At 43.1% G+C, this 23435-nt stretch overlaps 1 protein-coding gene across 2 annotated transcripts; it reads left to right on the forward strand.

Annotated features, from left to right (window-relative positions):
* The first annotated feature begins 876 nt into the window (after positions 1-876).
* Positions 877-21079, forward strand: CD74 (CD74 molecule). Of its 2 annotated transcripts, XM_053300295.1 has the most exons (9): positions 877-1139; positions 6921-7096; positions 9198-9280; positions 10611-10667; positions 13007-13102; positions 14168-14237; positions 17185-17373; positions 18992-19063; positions 19963-21079. In XM_053300295.1, the coding sequence occupies exons 1-8, from the start codon at positions 1066-1068 to the stop codon at positions 19060-19062; spliced, it is 816 nt and encodes a 271-aa protein (XP_053156270.1). In that variant the 5' UTR covers positions 877-1065; the 3' UTR covers position 19063; positions 19963-21079. The 2 variants fall into 2 exon arrangements, with proteins under 2 accessions (XP_053156270.1, XP_053156271.1); XM_053300296.1 differs by lacking the exon at positions 17185-17373 and having other exon boundaries at positions 879-1139.
* The last annotated feature ends 2356 nt before the right edge of the window (positions 21080-23435 follow it).

Below are 23435 nucleotides of genomic sequence, written 5' to 3' on the forward strand. Positions count from 1 at the left end.
GCTAGTGCCCAGCTAGTGCCCCCCGCCCTCAGGGGCCCAGAAATATTTGATCCCTACTTGTTCAATTATAGCTATGCTCCTGATATAAATCGATAACCAGATCATTGTCTGTCTTAGCTCTGCTAAGATTATTAGTGATAACTACCAGCTGAAGACATGATACTCGAGTCAAAAATTCTTCTATTTCAGTCCCTACCCTTTCGCTTGGGCTGGTTTCCCCATCATGATTTCCCCCTGTAAGAATTATTCTTATGGAGGAATTAGGAATGGACATGAGGTTACTGCTGGTTCTGCTCAGAAGATCATCCAGAAATAGTTCATACAAGGTTGACCACATGAGGTTTAACTAACTCCCTGCCCCGGCCCCCAGAAACACACACACGTGTGGAATTGCTGCAAAATAACAGTCAGGGAGGCAAACATCGTTTAGTAATGGCAGAAACAAAATGGCTGGACTAGAGGAAAGCTGATTAGAAATCTGCATGTACGATGCAAGTGCTCCTGAGTTCCAGGTCTCTGTTACTGAGTGCTGAATAATAACAATTTGCTGAACACGTTAAAAGAAATTAACATATATCTCCTCAAGGAAGAAAGGAATATAGCTCCTCTGAATTCCTTTTAATCTGATGTTAAATACCACCCCGATGAACAGGGCTGCGGAGGGGTGGATGGGATAATTTTGTTAAAGAAACCCTAGTGCAGCAGTAAACCTGAGAGGTCAGCGAGTGTCTCAGCACATCTATGTGGTGAACGGATTACATGCAAAAGCCTGCCTGCCAACCAGTGATGTCACTTGAGCGTCCAATGAGAGTTTTTAAAAAAACAGACCTGAAGTAATGTAGCCCACGCTAAGACCTGTATAGGGGCGGGGGCGCGGAGGGGTGGCATGGAAGGGTATTTCCATTTATCGAAGTCGTGCAACTTTCACTTCCCAGTTTTCTGCTTCTAGAAACTTCCGAGGAACAGAACAGACATTATAGAGTCAGTGCTGGTGCCAGGTAGAACATTGTCACTTCCAGCCAGCAGCCAGAGCAGCAGAATCCAGCTCCTGAGAAAAGCAGCACCATGGCAGATGACAGGAACGACCTTCTCCCCAATGAAGAGACAGCTGTATATGGTTCTTTAGTACAGCCACAGCGGTATTTATTATTTTTTTCCTGCTAGTCATGCATTTTCAGTTGTTTGCATGGGGTCGATCTGCATCAGGGTTTTCCAGTATGAGTTGTCTGTCCCACAGAAAAGAGGAAGAAGTTGGGATAGGCTGTGCGATATTGTGTCTGACTCTGCACAACTTCCCAGCCTGACAGTGAAAATACTGTGGCTACAGGCAATGCCAGTACAGAGTGAGAGAGAAGGCAGGGATTGAAATGTTAGGTGGGCAGAAAGCATTTCTGGGTGTGGCGGTTGGCTCCTTGGTACAAATGCAGGCTTGCTTGGGCATCTGATATTAGAGGGGATTGGGTAGCATGGCAAAAGCGTTAGTGACCTGTTAGAGAACAAAAGAATACTTTAATTAAGGCTTCAGTGCAATGCATCCATGCTAACCTGGGAGTAAGCTCCACCACCGAACAAATGGGACTTACTTCCAAGTCGACATGCGTAGCATTGTGGTGCACAACTTTTCTTCTATTTTTTTCTGTGTTGTCCTGTCTGCTGAAAAATAAGCATATGTGCATGTATGTGTTCCTTGCCTCCTAATCCTTTTAAGGTTCCAATACCACCATTTCATTCACTCACTTGGCTTCACTTATATGACAATTCTGTAGTGTCTCTCAGTCTAGCTGGGAAATGACGCCATGCCATTTGGGGTCTTTCTATTCTGCCTCATCCTGAAGTTCCAACTTCGCAGGGGCGTAGCTTGGGGAGAGGGGGCCTGTGTTTCCCCCTCTCTCTGGTGGCCCCTTGGAGTGAGGGAGATAGTGAAGAAAATAGGGAGGGGAGGAACCCGGGCTCCCCTCAGGAGCTGCCCCCTCCCGGATTCTTTGAACCCATCCGCTCAATTAGAACTACACCCTTGCAACTTCATATGCTTCCTCCAAAATTGATAGCCACATATTGTTAATGTAGTTAAATATTTGGGCTGTTTTCTGTCACCGGAGGACAAATAAACATACATACAATTAGATATTGTTTTAAACAGTATCTAATTGTATGTATTTTTCCCACTCCATGGGGGTAATTCTTGATTTCTGTACTGTGCTTCTCAGCCTATTCTAGCCCTTTAATTTAAAACAACTTTAGAAGTGTGACTTAATGCTACTTCTTTATCACCTCCAGCCATATTTCTCTGATTTGGGGAGAAATCTAGGGAGTGAAAATATCTGTATAGTATCATTGTTGCAGAATGCTAGAATTAAATAGGCAGTCCAAAATCATCTTCCATGTTTTGTTTTTAAAATAACATGCCTGATTAGCTACCATGAACGCTTTGTGGGATGTATTGCTTATTTCTTTGTTAGTTTTATATCCTGCTCTGAAATTACATTTGTCTTGAGAGGAGAAAATGGAACATCGTTGCTTTCTCCTTAACCACACAGACACACAACGTATTACATTTGTATCCCCTTTACTCCAAGGAGTTCAGGATAGCATTTAATCTCACAACAAACCTGTGAGGCAGTGGCATAGCTATAATTGACCCCTGCTAACTTGGCAAAGAGGCACCTTTTTAACGTGGTGATTCTCTTTATTTAGCAGGGGGAGAGTAACTGGCCCTATCCACCCCCAGCACAGTACCTCCAGTGACTGTTGCTGGGGTCTGTCTTATGTTTCTTTTTAGATTGTGAGCCCTTTGGGGACAGGGATCCATCTTATTTATTTATTATTTCTCTGTGTAAACCGTCCTGAGCCATTTTTGGAAGGACGGTATAGAAATCGAATAAATAATAATAATAATTGAACAGGGCTCACAGGGCGGTGACGGAGAGGTGAGCAGCTTGCTCTTTGCAAGAGACCCCCTCACTCCTCTCTGAAGAAGAAGGTGGGAGGGGGCAGAGGGTCCATCTTCACTCCCCCCCCCCCCCAGGGTTCACTCCAACCTTGCTACACCCCTGCTGTGTGAGGTAGATCAGGCTAAAATCAACATGCTTAAGGATATCCGGGGAGCTCTTTAGTTGACCAGGGATTAGAACCCAGCCAGCTTCTTCCCCCTCCAAGCAGAACTCTCTCCAGACTCGTTCTTCTTAGTATGCCTCCGTTTTTTATCTTATGTCATCATCACTGCATAGAATGTCTTCAGGTTCCTTTAGCGTCTTGTTTCTGGACCGTGTCTAACAAAGTATTATCGTTACTTAGTGGCCATTTCGGGGAATCACGCAGGCAGCTGAGATGCTGGCAATGGAGGACGCATGACAAACCAAACAACCAAAGCCAATCAAATAATAGATGCTTGATGACATCAGACATTGCTAGGTAGAAGGGTGTTCAAAAACTTCACATCCATACTTGAACATTTTCTGAGTCTTTGTTGTTCTCTTGGAGCGAAACTGTGGTCCGTCCACATGGGTTTTTAAAAGCAACAACCACTACGTTTTGCTAATGGATCAGAACATGAAGAAATATAGCTTCCAGTCTTGAACTATCCTAGGCCGGGTTTGGGGGGCGGAAACATAGTAGGACTGTCACATATGCATTTTTATTTGGCAATACAGCAAGTCCCCCTGTGTTCAGTGGGGTTTATTCCCTAAAAAGTGTGCATAGGATTGAAGCCTTAGCAGATTAATTAGATAAATAATCATTGATTTAAAAGGTGTCCCTATGAACTGAATTTTTTTTTTAAACAACCCTTAAAAAAAAGTACAATATTTACAAAAACTGCCGGTCACAGCCACTATTTTAGAAGAGTCATTCCTCCATCTTACACAGCAGGATGACCTCTTCTAAGATGGTGCCTGCCTGCTCAACACAAGCAGGCAGCCTTTCAATACTCTCTCTGTGTGTGTGTGTTTTTCCCCCCTTCTTCTTCTGAATTATCATGTGCAGATTTATGCACACTGAATCAATTACCTGATTGCTATAAAATTCATTAATCGTTAATTTAATTGGGTAACAGCCCTGATAAATACACAGGAGAATTACTTAGATAATTGAGAGCATCAAACTGGAGAATATGAGGCACTAGCAGGGGAAGAAAACAGAAACAAACGTTGCAAGTGCTACTGCTCTAAATGGTCAAGGCTCAGCCCCATGGCATGAGTTGTGACCCCATCCACAACAGTAGAAGAGGTGCTGCTCCGAACAAGTATCTCAGGTGTGGGTAAAAGGAACATCTAGGAGCCATAGGCAGTGGTGGCACCAGAAGGAAAAAATATGGAAGGGGGCACAGAAGGGGCAAAGTGCATTTCTGGGTGGGCAAGCTGTGACTCACATGTTAGACTTCAGAAATAGAAATGGGGGTAACTACTGTGGCTAATGTGAGGATGGACAACTATTTTTTCTGAGGGGGCACCTGTCCACCTTTACCCACCCTCTGGAGCCATCCTTGGCCAGAGGTAAAAGTACCAGGATTTGTCAGGGTAGGAAATGAGAAAACGAGAGATCAGAACTGGGTTGGAGTACCCTGTGAGATTTTTATTTTATTTTTGGTCACCGGGAGAGAAGGTATTAGACCTAATAGGGCAAAAGGTGGAGGGGAAATGCAGCATCATAAAGCACATTTTACAATTACTAATCAATTATTATATCATCACAGATAATATGCTGTCTTGATGAGCATTCTGATGCCATCTGTTTATGTATACTATGAAAATGCTGTTCAGAGGTTATTTCTGCAACCCTAAAGCTTTAATTGTTGGTTCTGTTCAGTGTTCTGAGACAAAGAGGCCAGCTTGCTTCTACTCATATCAGTTTAAACTAAAGCCTTTCTTCAAGCCAACATCTTTGCCGTTCCAGCCTCAAGTTTTGTTTTCCTAGTAACTCATGATGTCACAAGTTAAATAGACAGTGGTTGGCTACAACTTCGAAGTTTCCCAAGGTACTTTCCTTTGAGTGAGAGGAGCTATTAAGTATGATGTTATTTTAGAAATAGAAACTGCAGTAAGAAAGTGGTAGAGGTCCTATAACCTGAGGTGAGGAGGCACCCCATGGTTCCCCAGAATACAGCTTGAAAGCCATTGATCTACTTAAATACCCTTTAAAGTTAGATCAGTAATAGCAGAGAAGATCAGCAATGGGAGCAGTTCTTAGTGAGAAGACCAGTAAGGGCAGACAAGCTTTCCTAGATACCCTGTTTACCCAAATAGAAGATGACTCTGAATTTAAGATGACCCCCCTTAAAATATAGAGGTGAAATACTACTTATACCTGTTTTTACCCCCAAGGAAGAGGATTCTGAATTTAAGATGACACTCTCCCCCCGCCAAAACAAAAAAAATCTCAACATCAAAGCACTTGGGGGGAAACTAGTATTGGATTTAGATAAACAAGTTAACAGATTGCTTATCACTGCTGATCTTCCTGTGCTATGCATGGCTACAGAGGAGTCTTTGGGGTGCACTCCAGGATGCATTCTAACTTCATGCGGTAAAAGGTAAAGTGGGCCGTCAAGTCATTTTCGACTCCTGGCACCCACAGAGCCCTGTGGTTTTCTTTGGTAGAATACAAGAGGGGTTTACCATTGCCTCCTCCCACGCAGTATGAGATGATGCCTTTCAGCATCTTCCTATATCGCTGCTGCCCGATATAGTACCAGCAGGATTCAAACTGGCAATCTTCTGCATGGCAAAATCCAACAGTTGTGGTGAGCACCTTGTAAGAGACTCAGAATCCTTTGCAACATGCAGGAGTTGTGGCTTCCAGCGGCATCTGGTGGGCCACTGTGCGAAACAGGATGCTGGACTAGATGGGCCTTGGGCCTGATCCAGCAGGGCTGTTCTTATGTTCTTATGATTTTTTGAAACTGGAAAGTTGGGGGGGGGACCCTCTGAACTACAGTAAAAAAATTATGCTGTGATTACTTAAAAGAAACATGGCAAAATGTATGGTTTTCTTTTCCTTCAAGAGCCCTAGGAATGTGGTTTTCATATTGATAGTGCAGAAGCAGGATGGAGATCTCTTTTCTTTCTGTGCATGAGTCCAAAAAGAACAAAAAACTGTAGAGGAACCAATACTACATTGCAAAATAGGGACCTATATACTTAGGCAGAAAAATACATCCCATGTATGAACCAATGTCTGCGTGATATTGTACAGTGTAATTATATGTCTGAACATCTCTCATGGATCCCTGAAGGTTGCAGAGAAATTTGGGGAGTGTTCTTTCTTTCTTTATTATTTTATTCATTCGATTTCTATACCGCCCTTCCAAAAATGGCTCAGGGAAATAATAAATAAATAAGATGGCTCCCTCTCCCCACACATGGCTCACATTCTAAAAAGAAACATAAGACAGACACCAGCAACAGTCACTGCAGGTATTGTGCTGGGGGTGGAGAGAGCCAGTTACTCTCCCTCTGCTAAATAAAGAGAACCACCATGTTAAAAGGTGCCTCTTTGCCAAGTAAGCAGGGGCTGGGTGCTGACCAGGCTTTTGGGCCCCATCACTCCTCCTGAGAAACTGCAAATCCACCCTAGGGCACACTCAACACTCCCTCAGCTCTGCATTTGAAGGGGACACTCAGTTGTGGTGAGCAACCTGCCTTCAGGGAAGCTTGTCTACAGCATTAATGTTCTCACTGAGGAGCCTCTGCTAAACATCTGAGGAACTATTGAGTTTTCTGGTATACAGTCTAAGAGAAAAGGCCAAAGCATCCAATTTGTCTTACAAGCAGGAGGTATACGATACCTGAGTTATTTACTAAACTTCTACAGATTCTTTCAGACCTGTTCTAGCAGACAATTCATTCTCACACCAAGGAAGTGAGGAAGCCAAGGGGAGTGAGTTTGTATGGATGGCACTAACATGCTTTGCTTATATCTTGCAGGCGTTCTTACAGCTGCGGAGCTACTGTCACTGCCTTTTCCATCTTGGCAGCAGTGCTTCTTGCTGGCCAAGCAGTGACAACTTACTTTGTGTATCAGCACAACAGCCAGATTTCCAAGCTGACCAAGAAAACCCAGGAACTGCGAATGGAATCACTGACCAATAAACTTGCTCAAGGTTAGTAGCTCCCCCATCTCTTTCACTTGCTTGTATCTCCCCCTGACTTGGAGAATCAAGCCAACTCATAATTACTAAGTCTAAGAAATGATCTACACATTCAAAAGACTAATGTTTTATAATTTATTTTAATGTTTATAATAAATAAATAATAATGTGGTACAGTGACAGCTGGGACTCTACCACTTCAGGCTGTAGGAGGTTTTTGTTTTTGTTTTAACTTTAAAAAACCCCAGACATTCCTGCACTTAGAAACTAGCACATCATGGAGACATGTCATAGATTAAAGGCCTCACATTGATCTGCTAGTTTTCTGCATGCTCTGTTCTGTTTTTTAATTTGGGGAGCCTAATGCAAATTGCTAAGGAAAATAAGAACAGCCTTGCTGGTTCAGGCCTAAGGCCTGCCTGTGTAGTCCAGCAGCACCCTGTTTCCCACAGTGGCTCACCAAATGCCTTGGGAAGACACACTCCCAGGAGATAATGGCTTGCCCTTTCTCCTGCTGCTGCCCCTCTACAACTGGTATTCAGAGATATCCTGCCTCTGAACCTGGAGGTAGCATATAGACATAAGACTAGTAGCCATTGATCGGCTTGTCCTCCATGAATTTGTCTAAGTCCCTTTTAAAGCCATTCAAGCATCATCACCACGTCCCATGGCAGAGAATTACATAGGTTAATCATGTGTGAAAAAGCACTTCCTTTTGTCAGTCTCAAATTATTAGAGTTACTAACAATTGTAACAACCTTTACAACTTTGCAACCTTTACAAACTGACTTTAGTAACTATGTCAGCCGGGGGCGTAACAAGGGTGGAGTGGGCCCAGAGACAAAATTTTAAAATGAGCCCCTCGCTGATACACACACACTCTCTTCACAATATATAGTCATGTGATTTGCCTCATGTGACTTGCCTCTGGGGGGCCCCTCGAGGCATGGGGCCCCCCAGGCAGCCGCCTCCCCTTGCCTAATAGTAGTTACGCCCCTGATGTCAGCTATGTTTCTTCAAGGCACTTTTTTTTAGATGAAATAGGAACATAGGAAGCTGCCATTTACTGAGTCAGACCATAGGTCCATCTCGCTCACTATGGTCTACACAGACTGGCAGCAGCTTCTCCAAGGTTGCAGGCAGGAATCTCTCTCAGCCTTATCTTGGAGAAGCTGTCAGGGAGGGAACTTAGACCTAGATGCTCCTCCCAGAGCAACTCCATCCCCTAAGGGGAATATCTTACAGTGCTCACAAATTGTCTCCCATTCATTTGCAACCAGGGTGGACCCTGCTTAGCTAAGGGGATAAGCCATGTTTGCTACCACAAGACCAGCTCTTCTCTTCCTGGCTTATAGTGCTTCTATGAGACAAAGAGCAGGGGATGACAGTAGCAGGGATGTGGTTTTTCTTGTACAAGGGTTATGAGCAAAATCTGGGAGTTTTGAACACTTTAATGAAGGTTCCAAATTGATAAGCTGGCAACCCTGGTATAGATCAACAGAGTCTTTCATAACCGTGCCTCCCCTCCAAAGGAACCTTTGGAGACTTCAATCACATATCCTTGTTCTGCAACCATCCTGGGAGCCCAGAGAAGTGAAAGTTTTCACATCTAGGAGAACATTTGTTTCAGAGGCCTTCTGAAATTTCAGAAGCAGGATCTAAGAACTGCCATGCTGTGCCAGAAGTCCAGTGTCCTATTTGTTGTCATGTTCAGCCAGATGTCTTAAGGTACTCATGAGCAGGGCATGAAGGGAATGACCTTTCCCAGCAGCACCTGGCATTCAGTCATACCTCTTCTGTATGTGGATTCTATGCAACCATCACAGCTAGTGGTCACAATAGACCTTTCCTCCAGTGAATTTGCATAATCCTGTTTTTAAAAAGCCACCTGAGCTTTGGGGAAGTATTTGGGGGCAATTGTTGGGAGTTATGGTAATAGAAAACCAGTCAAACATTCCATTGGGTATACAACCATCTTTGGGGGCACCTCAACTGGCTTTCTAAATTGCAGCCACATTAAGTACAAGATGTTGTCATATTTCTGTGTGTGACAAGTGTGAGGGGTGCATCTTTGAAACCTGCCTACATGTTTCATATCTCTTTGCTACTACAGATTCCGGGTCAAATGGCAAGATGAAGATGACAATGGCAAATGCTATGCCTATGCTTATGAGGGAACTGCCCAGTAACCCAGAGGTAAACATGACAGAAAGCCAGAAACCCAGTTTGGTACTGTACATGCCTTTATCAACAAGCATAAGTGATTCAGTGACTGTCCAATTTTGATTTGTGGAGACAGGGGTTCAAATTCCTTCTCATGACTGTTAACTGGCCTTGGCCAAGGCAATACTTTTTAAATGAATTACACAACACTATGAAGCATTGCACCAATTTAAAGATGACCATTACTTAATCTGTACAGAGGAAGGTGCCAGGGCTAAAATCTGCCTTGAAACATCACTTTTTGATTCATCAGAACTTGCCCTCTGTAACCCCAAGGATGCAGGAGAGAGCTATGGATGAGGAGAGGACATTCTCAACATGCTCCAAGTTCCTTCTTTTCAGTCAGCCTCTTGGAACAGCTCTCACTAAGACACGATTGCCCAGATCTTAGACCTCAAAACCAGCTTTTGAAAGCAACTTTAGGCTCTGGGTTTGAGAAACCCTGCATCAGATTAAGCCCTGTGAACAGATGCTTCATGAAACAACTGTTTCAGAGCACAAAGAGTGAGTTGTTCCATCTAGGTCAGCCTGACATGAATGAAGCAGACCGCCCATTAGGCTAACCCTGCTCTCAGCACCTATTCTGTCACTTGCAGTGTACAAGAACACTTTGCCATGGGATCAAGCTTCCTTGCTCATGTTGCTCAGAGGCAGCAACCAAAGGGTGGTGCCAAAAGACACTGGCTGGTACAGGGACATTTGGCGAGCCTTTGGGATGAAGTTCCATTCCATTAGTCTGCTATAATGTATGGAGGAGAGGGGAGAGCCTTTGTCAAGACTGTATGGGAATGGGCAAGGGGGCAAATGGAGAAGAGATTCAGTGTGCCAGCCCTAGGATTTTGGGGACCTTTATTCAAGGCCACCTCAGTGGATCCCCTGGAAGTGGAGGGGTGTGCAAACTGAGAATTCTCTCACACAGTTTCCAGGCCTTATGGATGCTCCATCAAAGTGGGAATAATGGGCCCTCTGCCAATCTCAAGGCACCAGACAGTGCCCAAACTCACCACCCCACCCTAGGAGCTGACCCTGAAAAGGTTTAAGATGTGGAAATTCAATGTGGGTAGTAGAAGACTGAGTAGGAGCTTTCCATGGGGCTGTCGCCACAAACCTCCCACTTGATTGGTGCATTAGACTGCGGATTGTTTCAGGGCTAATTAGGATGTGTTTGAAAACTCACTGGGTCTAAACTCTCCTGCAGGAGCTCTTGTCCTGAAGTGTACAAACTGCTAGCCATTTTATTCCAGTTTTAGCTCTCAGACACTCTCTTCAGATTTTAATTTCTGCAATGTTGTCCCTTTTGCAGGAGACTGAAACCAGCCTGACTAATAGCACTGAAGACCAGGTCAAGCGCCTGCTCCTGGTAATAGCTTCCCCCTTTTGCTTGTTTTACAACAATGTATTGTAGGCTCCTTTAGGCTGATAGTATTCTGTTTGAAGCCATATTCAAACCGGTGGAAGGAGAGCATTGGACTGCTGTCTGCCACTGCCTAGGCAAGCTTCGTAAGGCTTGTTAAATTTCTGCTGCTTTTGAATCATAATAATTGATTGGTGGATTTTTATTTGTCAGGGATGATAACCACCAGCAACCTTTGGTTGGGTAAACATTATATATGCAGGGGTCCAAAGAAGGAATGTGAAGGATGAGGGAGGTAAATGGCTTTTGCTTTGTTTTTTATTGCTTGTTTCTTCAGCAGGTAGGAGCCTGCTGCACTAAAAGCAACAAATAGAGAAACATAGGAAGCTGCCTTATACTGAGTCAGACCATTGGTCCATCTAGCTCAGTATTGTCTACACAGACTGGCAGCAGCTCTTCCAAGGTTACAGGCAGGAGTCTCTCTCAGCCCTATCTTTGAGATGCCAGGGAGGAGATTTGGAACCTTCTGCATGCAAGCAGGCACTTGCTCTTCCTGGAGCAACCCCATCCCCTAAGGGAAATATCTAACAGAGCTCACACATAGTCTCCCATTCAAATGCAAACCAGGGTGGACCCTGCTTAACAAAAGGGACAATACATGCTTGCTACCGCAAGATCAGCTCTCCTCCCACAAAGCACAGTTCTAGCTTCATCTCTTATTTCTCCCCTGTATATTCATACAAGGACTATGGATCCTAGCCATGGACCATAGTCCAGATTTCTTTTAACTGTAAAAAGTGTATACAGTTTGTACATACATTTTGGAAATCCTCCTCCATCCAAGAAAGGCAATATTGTACTAATTATTTCTTCCAAAGGAGCTTGGAGGGGAGCATGTTAAACACTTCAACAATCAAAATTTTCGGTAAATTGGGGTGCCCTTTATTTGGAGTTGTGATGGCAAAGATGGATCAAGATAATAAGGAATTCTAGATAATGAAAGCTCAGGCAATGAGAACTGTAGTCATGCTGTGAATAATTATTTTGAACTATTAGGAACGGCAAGAAGGCAATTGAGCAGCAGCAGTTTTGCTTTTTTGTCAGGCTCTAACACCACATTACAATGGCATAACCCATGTGTTTGAAATGATTGCAGACTGTGCCAAATCCCCATAAAACAGCAGGTGGGCAGGGGTCAGTTTAAAGCAGAGATGGGATAGATGGGAAGGGAAGATGAACTCTTTCCCTGCCTGTGCTTTCACCTCAATATCACTTTGTCTCAGCTGTCATTTCCCCACCCTCAGGCCCAGGTTACTTCCCGCCTTGAAACTCCGTGGGGGTGGGACAAACAGCTGGGGAAGATAGATTCAGAGGGAGAAGCATGGGTGTCAGACAGGTGTGTCAGTCCCTTCCCTCTACACCATTTGTGCTTTAAATTGCTCCCCTGCTTTGTAAGAACCACCCAGTTCTAATGGACAAATGTCCTATATTCACATTTAGTTAAACCCTCACCAAGGCTGTTCTCATGAGCAGCCTAGCCTGGGCTAGGTTGCTTGTATGGAGCTCCAGGATCCACGTGGATCCTGGTGCTCCAGCCCATCCTAACGCTGTTCCTCAGCCCGGCTCTCAGCCAAGGTTAAGGGAGGAAGTGCTCCTTTAACCTGGTTGCTGGGCTCGTGTGTGTTCTCGGCTCCATGGGGGAATCCCCCAAGACACTGCACTTCTTGTATGGTGCCTTGTGGTGTATGTGGAGGCCAGGAAAGTGAGTCCTGGTCTCTGTTGCTCTGCGCTGCTCCCAGCAGGACAGATTGTGTGAGTGCATGGCTTGCGTGCCAAGAGGATCAGGAACAATCATCTGGGGGAAGGTAGGTTGAACCCTGCCTTTCCCCCCTGCCTGCCCACGCCATCGTGTGAATAACTCCACTGTGTCACTCCATTTGGCTGAATTGCTGATATCAAATTGTTTCTCTCATGTGGTTGAGTCCAGAGTTGTCCTTTCCCTGAGAATAGTCGCAGTCTTGCTTGACCAATATTGGTCAATGCTAGGTGCTCTCTTTCTGGGCTTCCTGCAGTCTTACTCTCCTCATAGCAATAGCAATAGCACTTACATTTATATACCGCTCTATAGCCGGAGCTCTCTAAGCGGTTTACAATGATTTAGCATATTGCCCCCAACATTTCTGGGTACTCAGTTTACCGACTTCGGAAGGATGGAAGGCTGAGTCAACCTTGAGGCCCTGGTCAGGATCGAACTTGTAACCTTCTGGTTACAGGGCGGCAGTTTTACCACTGCGCCACCAGGGGCTCATGCATCCCTGTTAAAACTGGTATGTTCCTCCCTGCAGCTGGAAAACCCTACCAGAAAGTTTCCTGAACTGAAGGGTAGCTTCATGGAAAATATGAATCAATTGAGGAGACAGCTGGGTTATGAGGACTGGAAGGTAAGTGCTGTCACCATTCCTAGAATTTGGCTAGCTATTTTGAAGCTTCATGTTTTGCCTCCTGTCTTAAAGAAAACAGCCACGGACATCCAGTTCATCATAATGGATGGGCAATGCAATGGAGATATCTTGTGTAGTGGAAGCTCTCTCTGTTTCACAGCAAACACATACCTTGTAGTAAATTCTGCTTTCAGTTGTCATGTCTATTCTATCACATGTGCTCTGGTAGCCTCTAGAATCCCCTTTGAAAGGCACCTCATCCCTTTTCCTTTTGTGCTAAAGAGATGCCATTCTCTTAGGGAAGCCATTAGGAGGACATTGAGGTAATACGTAGTCAAGGAGGGAAATGATGTAAAGTGGGAAGTGTTCCATCCCAAGCATAAGGAGAACTATAGTCCTAAGGGCCCAGTAGCTATGAAGCAAATCTAAAGCTTAGAGCATTTTAAAATAATCAATTCTTTCAAGCTTGTTACTCAGGTATTTTTTTAGGATTAGTGAGAGGAGATGCCCTATTAGATTTCAGTACATTTCAGAGCAGTAACAAGTGAGCAGTGACTATTTTATCTCCTAGTAGGAACCATGAAATAGATTGTCAAGCAGGTATAAGGAGCACAACAAACAAATCTGTTGCAGTATGCAATGCAGTATGCAATTTTAGAATGCTGTTGTGTTGTCCATACAGCTTTGTGTAGGATTTGAATAGATCTCTGTTTTACTTGCTAAATACCTGGACATTTAGGAACTTGTAGCAAGGAAATATCCCATGAAAGGACCACAACTCTGAATATTTGATTTTAATAATTCCAGCAGCAAACCCTCACTTTCATTGGCTTAGTTAAATAACTAGATGAACCATATGGGAGCCACGTTTCATATTGACTTACCATGCAGAGGGGCGTCCACATTGCCAGCATAACGTATGGTAGGCTTCATACTGGTGGTTTAATGGTTAGATAGTTGAAAGCCTGTGTTAAACAGTATCATTATTGGATCTTTACTTTCAAAAAACAAAAAGAGAGAGAGAGAAAAGAATGTCTTTTACTAACATTATATGACCACTTGCAGGCCTTTGAGATCTGGATGCACAAATGGCTGCTCTTCCAAATGGCCCAAGATGAGGCCCCTGAAGAAAAAGGTACGTGACAACTGTAAGAGTGAATGGAAGTTCCGAGGGCTACCTGGGCAAGTTCTTTGAACTAAGACTGGCTCTTTCCTTATGAGAAAATGCAGAAAAGAAAATGGAGAGTAACAGAGCATGAGAACAAAGACTGAAAGTCTTTGCAGGGGGCACTAATGACCGAGGTACACATAGATGAATTGGGGAAGAACTAGATATTATGCAGGACACAGAGCTGCCTCTGAAAATGACAGCCATGTGTCAAGTTTCCTCTTCTTCTTTGTTACGTGTAGTATCACTCACCCTGTGATGTAATATCTTTTATGTTTCCACGTCTCCACCAATAGCAGTCAGTGATGTGGAATAGAGGAAAGAAATGCATAAAGTAGTGATGTTATGATATAGAGTAAGGAAAACTAGATATTATGGGAAATAACTCACAGTGCTGCTATTTATGGTAGCAGGCCCATGAATATGATGGGTTGGATCCAAAGGGACTCTAATGAAAATGGAAGGCACTTTTGCTTGTGCAAAAATGGTTTTGCAACATACAACTCTCCCCTCCTGCTGCAGTTCCTTTTATCATTCCCAAGGGCTCCCCAACCCTCAGGAGTCTGTTTGGGGGCCAGTGGGAGCTGCAGTGTAGAGGAGGGGTGGGAAAGTCCTGCATCATGAGTAGAGCTCTCCTTACAGTTTATTGGATCCAACACAATGAGGCTGCTCACACAAACACCCTACCCAGGGTAGGGCTGCTTGTGTGAAGCACCGGGATTGAAGCTGATCCTGGCACGGTCTCCCCTGTAGCCTGAGAGTTTCTCTAGTTCCAAGGTCGTGTGTATGCTCAGGCTGTACAAGCAGAGGTGCCTAGAGCGCCTGTCTTGAAGGGGGAATTCCTCATCGTATGGTGCACTGTGGGATATCTGGAGGCTGGGACGCATTTTCCCGGTCTCCAGAATGCTGTGTGGCTCGTGGCAGCGCCCATCGTGTGGGCTTACAAGCTGCGTGGCTTGGACAAAACCTTCATCAAAGGTAGGTTCAACCCTGCCCCTGCCCCCGCCCCCACCCTGTACTGGTCATGTGCATGATCTTACTGTGTAGTCTTTCCCTCAAGCAAGTCAAGGGCAATGGTCTCCCAGCTCTCCTCCCTGGAGTTCATTTATACCTGCAAATCTGGTAAATCAGTAAGCCTCAAGAACTGTTGCTCCACTCACCAAACAAGCCTTATATTTGGGAGAAAACACTGGTCGCTCTCAGCATTAAGACCACCCAGCCCAAGCCTGTATTCTCTTCTCTAGCTGTAGCTCTTGCATGACTTCTTGACCCTTCTCTGCCTGCTTGCAAGAACTGTTCCACCTGGGGTTTGGCCCCTGCTAGTTTCTTCAGGAAGCAGAAGCTTAAGACAGTTGTCATAGAGTGGTACCAAAGATGAAGCCAAAGATAAGCACTTTTAACTCCCAGTGGTGTTGGTCCACCTCCTCCTGTCCATCTCCTGTATCGACCTTGATGAGCTTTGCTGAGGAGACCTTGCTTTGGGCTTGTGCTTGAACCACAAAAAGAATTTGTGGAGCTGCCCAGGCCATGGCTTTCTGGGTGGTGGCATTGAATTCACTGCTCAGAGCAGCCCGAGTCCATCTCATTTATGGAGTTCAGGTGCACAGTGTATTTTAGGGGTTTTTGTTTTTTTTTAATGTACATTGCCTTGGTTGTTTTTTTGGATAGAATGGCAATTGAGGAACAGTTAAATGTCTTTCTTGGCAAAGAGGCTGAATGGCCTGCTTTGTGTGTGGCAAGATAGACCACTTTAGCTAATGAAATGTGCTTGAAGTGGGAGAAACTTGAACCAAATCCACTTGCGGTCCCTTCGGCAGAGCCATGACTGCACACGGGCCTTCCAGCCTCTCTTCACTCATCACAGCACAATGGAAGACAAACATGGCCACAAACCCTGAGCAATGCACACAAAGTGATCAGCAAAGAGTAATTCATTTAAAACAGCAATTATCTCAGCCAAGTGATGCACCCATGAGGAAGACCTGTTGTTTCAATTAAAGCACACTTCAAAGCAAACAAAAAACTAAAAATAAATGCACATTGAAACATCTTAGGAATCTGAACAGGTTTCCACTCCAACCTCAGCAATGACTTAGAATGACATGCGATTCTGTACTTGGACATCAGCACGGCCAGCAACTTTTCTGTACCAAATTTGGGTACAAACATAAGCTTTAAAAAAGGAAGATTCTCTCTTTTTGTAATTTCAGCAGCTTCTGAAATAAAAGCCTGAAGCTGAGAATTTCATACCAATTAGCCACTCAGCAGTGGTCGGACACATCCCCATTAGTGGAATTTATATTAATACTGCCTCCATTAAGCAGTATGCATTAGCATTTGCTCTCATTAGGCTAAATGGGTTCCTTGGGAGCCATCCCAATAAAGTAGCTGTCCTAATTAAACTGGCATATTGTTACAAAAAGCATTCTCTCTTTACCCCTTGCCTCTCCCATGTTGTAGCCACAATGGAACAACCCACTTTCTTTCTAAGGGCCAGTTTATACATATAACCAAGCCAAAAGGAAAAACCTTTTCCTGGGCTGTACCACCATTCCACACTGCTAGTGAAGGAGTGTGTGTCCTATGTCTCTGCACACAGGAACACAGCATGTCATGATCAAAGCTAGCTTATAGCCTTCACCCTGACATGCTAGTTTTATCTTGCAACCTAAAGTGCTGCAGTGCAGGAACAGCTTCATCACTGGATTCTGCTTAATCTAATAAATTCAAATTAAATAATTAAATAAATAGTGAACTCATCAACTCTTTCATTACATGCTGCATGTAGCTTCCTACATGGTGCCTGGGCAAGAAAGCTGTTATATTTGTGCTTACTTACAATTACATTAAGGCCACTGGTAGTGGTTAGAAATATACCATACACACTAAATTTCCTTGATTTTTTTTTTTTAAGTGCTAACCAAGTGCCAAAAGGAAGCAAGTGTTAAGAGTGCCTATCTAGGAAGATTCCATCCCCAGTGTGATGAAAAGGGCGACTATCTGCCTAAGCAATGCCATCACAGCACTGGGTATTGCTGGTGTGTCTACAAAAATGGCACAATGATTGAGGGCACCGAAACCCGTGGACCACTGAACTGCACTGGTAAAGAGCTTGTGTGTGCTACATGTCGAAGGGGAACTAACTGAGCTAACAGGCAAACAGATGTCCTTTCCGTTCTTGCATGAACTGGTTTATCAGCAGTTGGCAAGCAATGTCTCAATGGCCTGTTCAGGAGCATACCCCTCATGCCACTGTTGAGGCCTAAAGACAGCCCAAGGCCCTGCATCGTAACAGCCACTGATGCACTTGTTGCAGTTCTCTTCTTTTTATACAGCATAGCTATAAGGGCTGTTTACACAGTCGCTAGGAGGGTAGGATATGCATCCTATCCAGCTTCAGGTACTGTGCACACTCCTGATTTTCAATTGTCTGTTAGCAAACAACTAGGTAGGAGGAGGGAGAGTTATACAGGAATGGGATAGGATGACTAACAGATGATTAAAAAAAATCAGAAGCACGCATAGCTCCCAAAGCTGGGTATGATACTTAAAAAGCATTGCTTATTCTACCCTCTTAGCAATTGTGTATACCCACAGCTCTATAGTTGCACAAGGTACAACTACAGGAAGGATAAGTTGAGGGAAGTGGCAGAAAACGCTGGAATGCCCAAGAACCACTTCTTGGCCCTGAGGTTAGGAACCATGCTCCACAGGGCATCTCAAGATATCTACAGCTTTCTTTGCCCAATTGGACCCCAACATTCATAATAAGTTCTTCTGTGGTTGTGCATATGCAAATTGAACAATTTTGCTTCATTTCCTAAATTTGTATAAAATATCTTGGTGGCAGAATTTGAGTTTCCCGGTTGTGGAAGTGACACTTTTTTGGTACAGAATTCATGTCCAGAATTATTGGATGACAACTTCATTTTGTTTTCTGTACATATACAGTATGCCTTATGTTAGTGTGGCTCCATATTCTGGGATGGATGGATCAATGCACTTTCGGGCATTATGCTGTGAAACAATAGCTTTGGTGGTTGGAGTTATGCTTCCTAGTTATGCTTCCTTAATGACTAAGCTTAACTGTGAACAAGTTAAGGAAGCCCCTTGTCTCAATATTTTGAATTTTTGGAGTGCTGCCATTGGAAAAACCTCTCCAGACATTAACAGCAAGATAGAAGACAAGGTGGCTTAAAATAAATTGCTTATATATTATTCAGTCAAAATGTTATTGTTGTGTCCAGTCATGACAATCAATAATATTCATTCTATGTGATTCCTTAGAGTTTAGAAAATTATTTAAACCCAGCATCTTTAGTTGCCATTATCATTGTGCCAATCCACCCTATTGTCATCTAAAACATTTTGGTGCAATTTAGCTACAACCTATGCAAAAGAGAAAACCTTATATCCCATCAACATTTCTACCTGCCACAAAACACACAACTCTTTGCTGAATGGGCCAAAGATGCAACTTAATAGGTTCTTGTGGCAGATTGCAAATTGCTCTCCCAACAACCAACTGCCAAAAATAATAGACTGACATATTACTAGGGAGTGTTATTGCTTTGATTAAAAGCAGATATAGCCCCCCCACACACACACACACAAACATTGCTGCAGAACATGGAGTAGCATAAGCTAATGAGGAGGACCTTCAAAAAGGCAATGTGGAAATAGGGGAAGTCCTGAAATGTTTTCTCTCTCTCTCTCTGAAGGAAAGGTGGACAATTCTGATTTTGAGCATGTGACACATTCAGGGGTGGAGCTTACATCAGTGAACCTTTAAGGTAATGTATTACTTTATATCCTGGCTTTCTTCTGTCACAGAACCGAAGGTGGCTTTCATGGAGATTCCAGGCAGTCACCCATCAGGCGCTGACTGACCAGACCTGGGCCTGCTTAGCTCAAAAAGGTGGCTATATTAGGCATCCCTCAGCCCTTGCCCTGGGATATGCTAAGAAGCCCGATTAGGTCAGGAGGACTTAGGTGTACATCTTGATGGAATCTTTCTGTGCTTATTAGTTCAGCACATGTATTTTTAGCAAAATGTGCAGAAAGGTGGCCAAATGAGCCATTTTGTGAAATGCAGGTGCCTTTTTCATAGCACAAGAACATGATCCATTGCAGATTCTGATGCTTGATAGGCAGGCACTGGTTGGGGACTGACATGGGGTGAAGCTCTTGGTGTATGTGGACAGCAGGGGCTGGAGGTGCCCCACACATCTTTCAGAGCTGGCATGTAGATGTTCCCTGACTATCAAAAACTGAATGTGTAGGGGAAAGGATTGGTCAGGCTATGGCTGCAAAAACCTAACGGGATACATTCCCATGTGTTCAATAGTATTTAAGGAAACATGACTTATTTTACTAAACTTGCTTAAATTTCATTCTTTATTCTGAACTTTGAATACTCTAGTTTGTGTAGTTTGCTTGCTTAGAAACAGCCCTGGGGTGGCAGGGAGGACATTTGGGCAAGTGAAGGGAGGTTTCAATATATGAATAGACACATTTGACAGGAGTAATCTGTGGTGCATTGCTAGAGCAGGTGAATCACAATTCAAGGCGGCAAGCCTTTAAAAGGGACACCACCAGAGTTAACATAGCAGGGTAACTCCTGTCCTTCCACTAGCTAGAGACACTTCTGCAGTTAGGCATGTATCACTCACTCTTTCTTTTTTCTTTCTAGAAAATGCCAAGTAAATGAAGAAGGCAGCACCAGCCACATAAGTGCAAGAAGCCTAGCTTATCTTCTCCAGTTTGCTCTTTTTTATGCCATGCTTCTGTATTGATTTCTTGAATTATGTTAGCAGCAACCACTTCTAAATTCCAAGGCTTAGGCATTCTTCTTCATGGGAGAGGAGAAAGTGGGTTAATTAAATATCATTGCCTGCTGAGCTCAGGCCCAAGTTATATACTTTCAGAGAGTAACCCTGCCCAACTTGGACTGCACCAGTTTGAAAGGCTTTAAGTAAGGAAGGGTAGAGGTTTCCTTTAATATTCAGCTCATGCAGAGGGGATTATTTTTGTAGAATAAAGCCCATAATATTTTTTGTGGCTGAGCAGGCTTCATGAATAAGAGAACATTAATTGCAAGAATCTGAATAGGATTGACACCATACAGCTGATTCTGTATTGTAAGTTCTGTTCCCCCCGAAATACACTATAGAAAATACAGGATGTAAAAATTGGTTTCTAAAGACTTTCTCTAAAAGTTTTAGTGTCTCTAGGTTGGAGTTGTCTCACCCTTTTCTCATTGGACTATTCTTGCTCTTACATGGGTATTAGAGAAACATGACAGCTCCCAGATTTCTATGGAACCTTTCATTAATTGATCTTTATATGAATGGATTTAAGATGCCTTATGGAAGGAAAGAGTATGATCTCATGTAAAGTTTATATATGGTACTAAAGGCTGTAAGTCCAGAAGAGCCATGCCTTGTATATTTTCTTTTGTGGAGCTGGTAGTGCACACCCTTTAGTTTAGGACCTGCTTCAGTGGAGCATCTGACACAGGAATAGTGGGATTATAGATGTTAGCCGTGGTAAGGAACAAGCTTGTTCTCTTTCAGCCAGAGCAGGTATGATAGAGAAATCTGTATTTAATCACACAAGCAAAAAGCAAACAAGCAGAGTGCTGTTTCTCGCTACTGCCAAAAAGAAAGAATAGACTCTTTGGATGTCCATATACCTAAGTTTATACCATGCTAATTATGTATTTGAAATGTATGACCAGTGCATTAACAAAACTCACAAAGATGACTTTAATTAAACTTTTGAAAAATAAAAATAATTCACTAATGAAACGTTTTTGTCCATTCAAGTGGATGATTGATCCTTTGACTCCAGCAATACACCAGAATATCCTTTGCAAAATTACCGGTTGTTTAAAGGAAACATTACCACAAATTCATTCATTCAGTTATTGGGCATATGGTTGTTTCTAATAAATATGGTAGGTTTGTGCTCCACAGGCTCCAGTGGTGATGCTCAGCTATGAAATCAGGAACTGAACGGACCAAGTGTTAGGATTGCATTCATTTGCTCTTACTTTGCTTCTTGTGATAAGTGAGTTAAATGTGATGTCTTAATAATATGGCTATTAATGGTGAGTTTGAGTATTAAGGCTGCAGGAGGTTTCTTCCTCTTTCTCTCGTTTTAAGTGTCTTTCTGAAAGACTAGAATATATTCCAAGCAGTGACACAGTTTACTCTGCATATCCTTTATTTTCAGAGTAACTGGGAAAAGTCAAGTTCTCCATTAATTTTTAAAATGTATGTAATAGTGATGCTACAATGCATACTAGAGAATTAGACAGGCACTTCTGTTTAGTTTTTCAAGTACACCTCCACATAGTATTTGGGTATCTCATGAGCCCCAGCATACTGAAATTTGTGTAGTTTTCCAGCATTTTTTTTGTCTGGCTATGCCCACTGCTAAATAGTTTTTGAAATATTAAAAGATTAACGAGCTTGACTTGTATTTTTGAGCTGATATTACGATTGAAGCAGATTGCCGATTCCTTCGCTAGTGCAAGGAACAAAATCTACTGCTACTATTTTTATATATTGCTTCCAATAAAAAAAGTTCTTAATGCTGTTTAAGTAGAAAAAAGGTAATATGGAGAAGTTGGCTGCCAGCCCCAAAAGGACTTTCAGTCTAAAAAAACACAATGTAGATATCAGCAACAGCCACTGGAGGGATGCTGTGCTGGGATTGAATAGGGCCAGTTACTCTCCTGCTGCTAAATGAAAGAGAATCACTATTTTTAAAAGGTGCCTCAATGCTATATAAGACTTCTAGGGCTCAAAACATGACAACTTCCATGCATGTTTATCACAATATAGCACAGCCAGCAGAGAAATATTTTTTTGTATTCTCAACAATCATTACAGTAAGTTGCTTGTTTTACCTATCTGCAACATTGTGAGCAAGCCTATGACCCCACCCCACCCCGAGTGTAATTCCACATAAATATGAATGGCTTACATCACCAATCTAGGTGCACAATTACAATCAAACATCCCTTGAGAGTCCACAATAGGTTTCTCAAGGCATAGAAAACATGCAATTCAGATGCTCTCTTTCTCTCTGGATTTAAATATTTCTAATATGAGTACAAGGAAAGGAGATCACAGCTCAAGATGGCTTGCTTGATTAAACTCTTGAAATAGAAGTCCCAGTTCCCAAGAGATCTTTCTCCCCTTTGTATGAGCTATCATCTCCATTGATTTGCAACAACATCCTTCTTCCATTGGTTGTTGCCAATGAAGTCCAGTGGATGGTATGATCTGACAAGTCTCCTTTCAAATTCCTGCCTTACACAACCATTGGGATGAGTGTGATAAATCAAACTCAGCATCCCCCATCTGTGGGAGCAACAGCATGGTGACCTGCATTTTGTAAGAGGCCTTGCAAAAGAGCCATTTAAATCAAGTTAAAATCCAGCATCTCCTGGGAATCTCAAAAGGGTTGATCTTAAGAGGAGTTATCTTCTGCTGTCTCAATGTACACTCTTTGGGACCTCAGAGAACACACTAACAGTATCTGGAGCTGTGTGCTTTTCACAGTTATTGCTCAAAGCCTGTAATTAAAAAATATCCAGATGCAGTTTGTTCACTGTTGTGAATAAGAGCTTTAAGATGACATTTGTATGACTTCCTTCAGCAGAGATGAGATCTTTTCAATGAACACCACATTGCATAGAATGGAATAGAAGGTGTTCCAGTCTTTAGGATACAGCAATCTGTAAGAGATCATCTTGCTTGCTCTAGATTATTCCCCTAACCACTACATGTGGTTCATTGACCATCCAAGCAACCTTGGTGGCTGGGTTATGCCAGCTATGCTATAGGACAAGTCCTAAGCAAATTCAGTTCTTTGCTAAAGTCTAATTTAGGGAGCCAGTGTGGTATAGTGGTTAGAGTGCTGGACTAGGACTGGGGAGACTAGAGTTCAAATCCCCATTCAGCCATGATACTTGCTGGGGGACTCTGGGCCAGTCACTTCTCTCTCAGCCTAACCTACTTCACAGGGTTGTTGTGAGGAGAAACTTAAGTATGTAGTACACCACTCTGGGCTCTTTGGAGTAAGAGTGGGATATAAAATGCAATAACAATAAGAATAATAATTTGGTTCCCATCCTCAAAATGCTATTAGGAT

The sequence above is a fragment of the Hemicordylus capensis genome, chromosome 2 (assembly GCF_027244095.1).
Source record: "Hemicordylus capensis ecotype Gifberg chromosome 2, rHemCap1.1.pri, whole genome shotgun sequence".
In the NCBI taxonomy this organism is placed as follows: Eukaryota; Metazoa; Chordata; class Lepidosauria; order Squamata; family Cordylidae; genus Hemicordylus; species Hemicordylus capensis.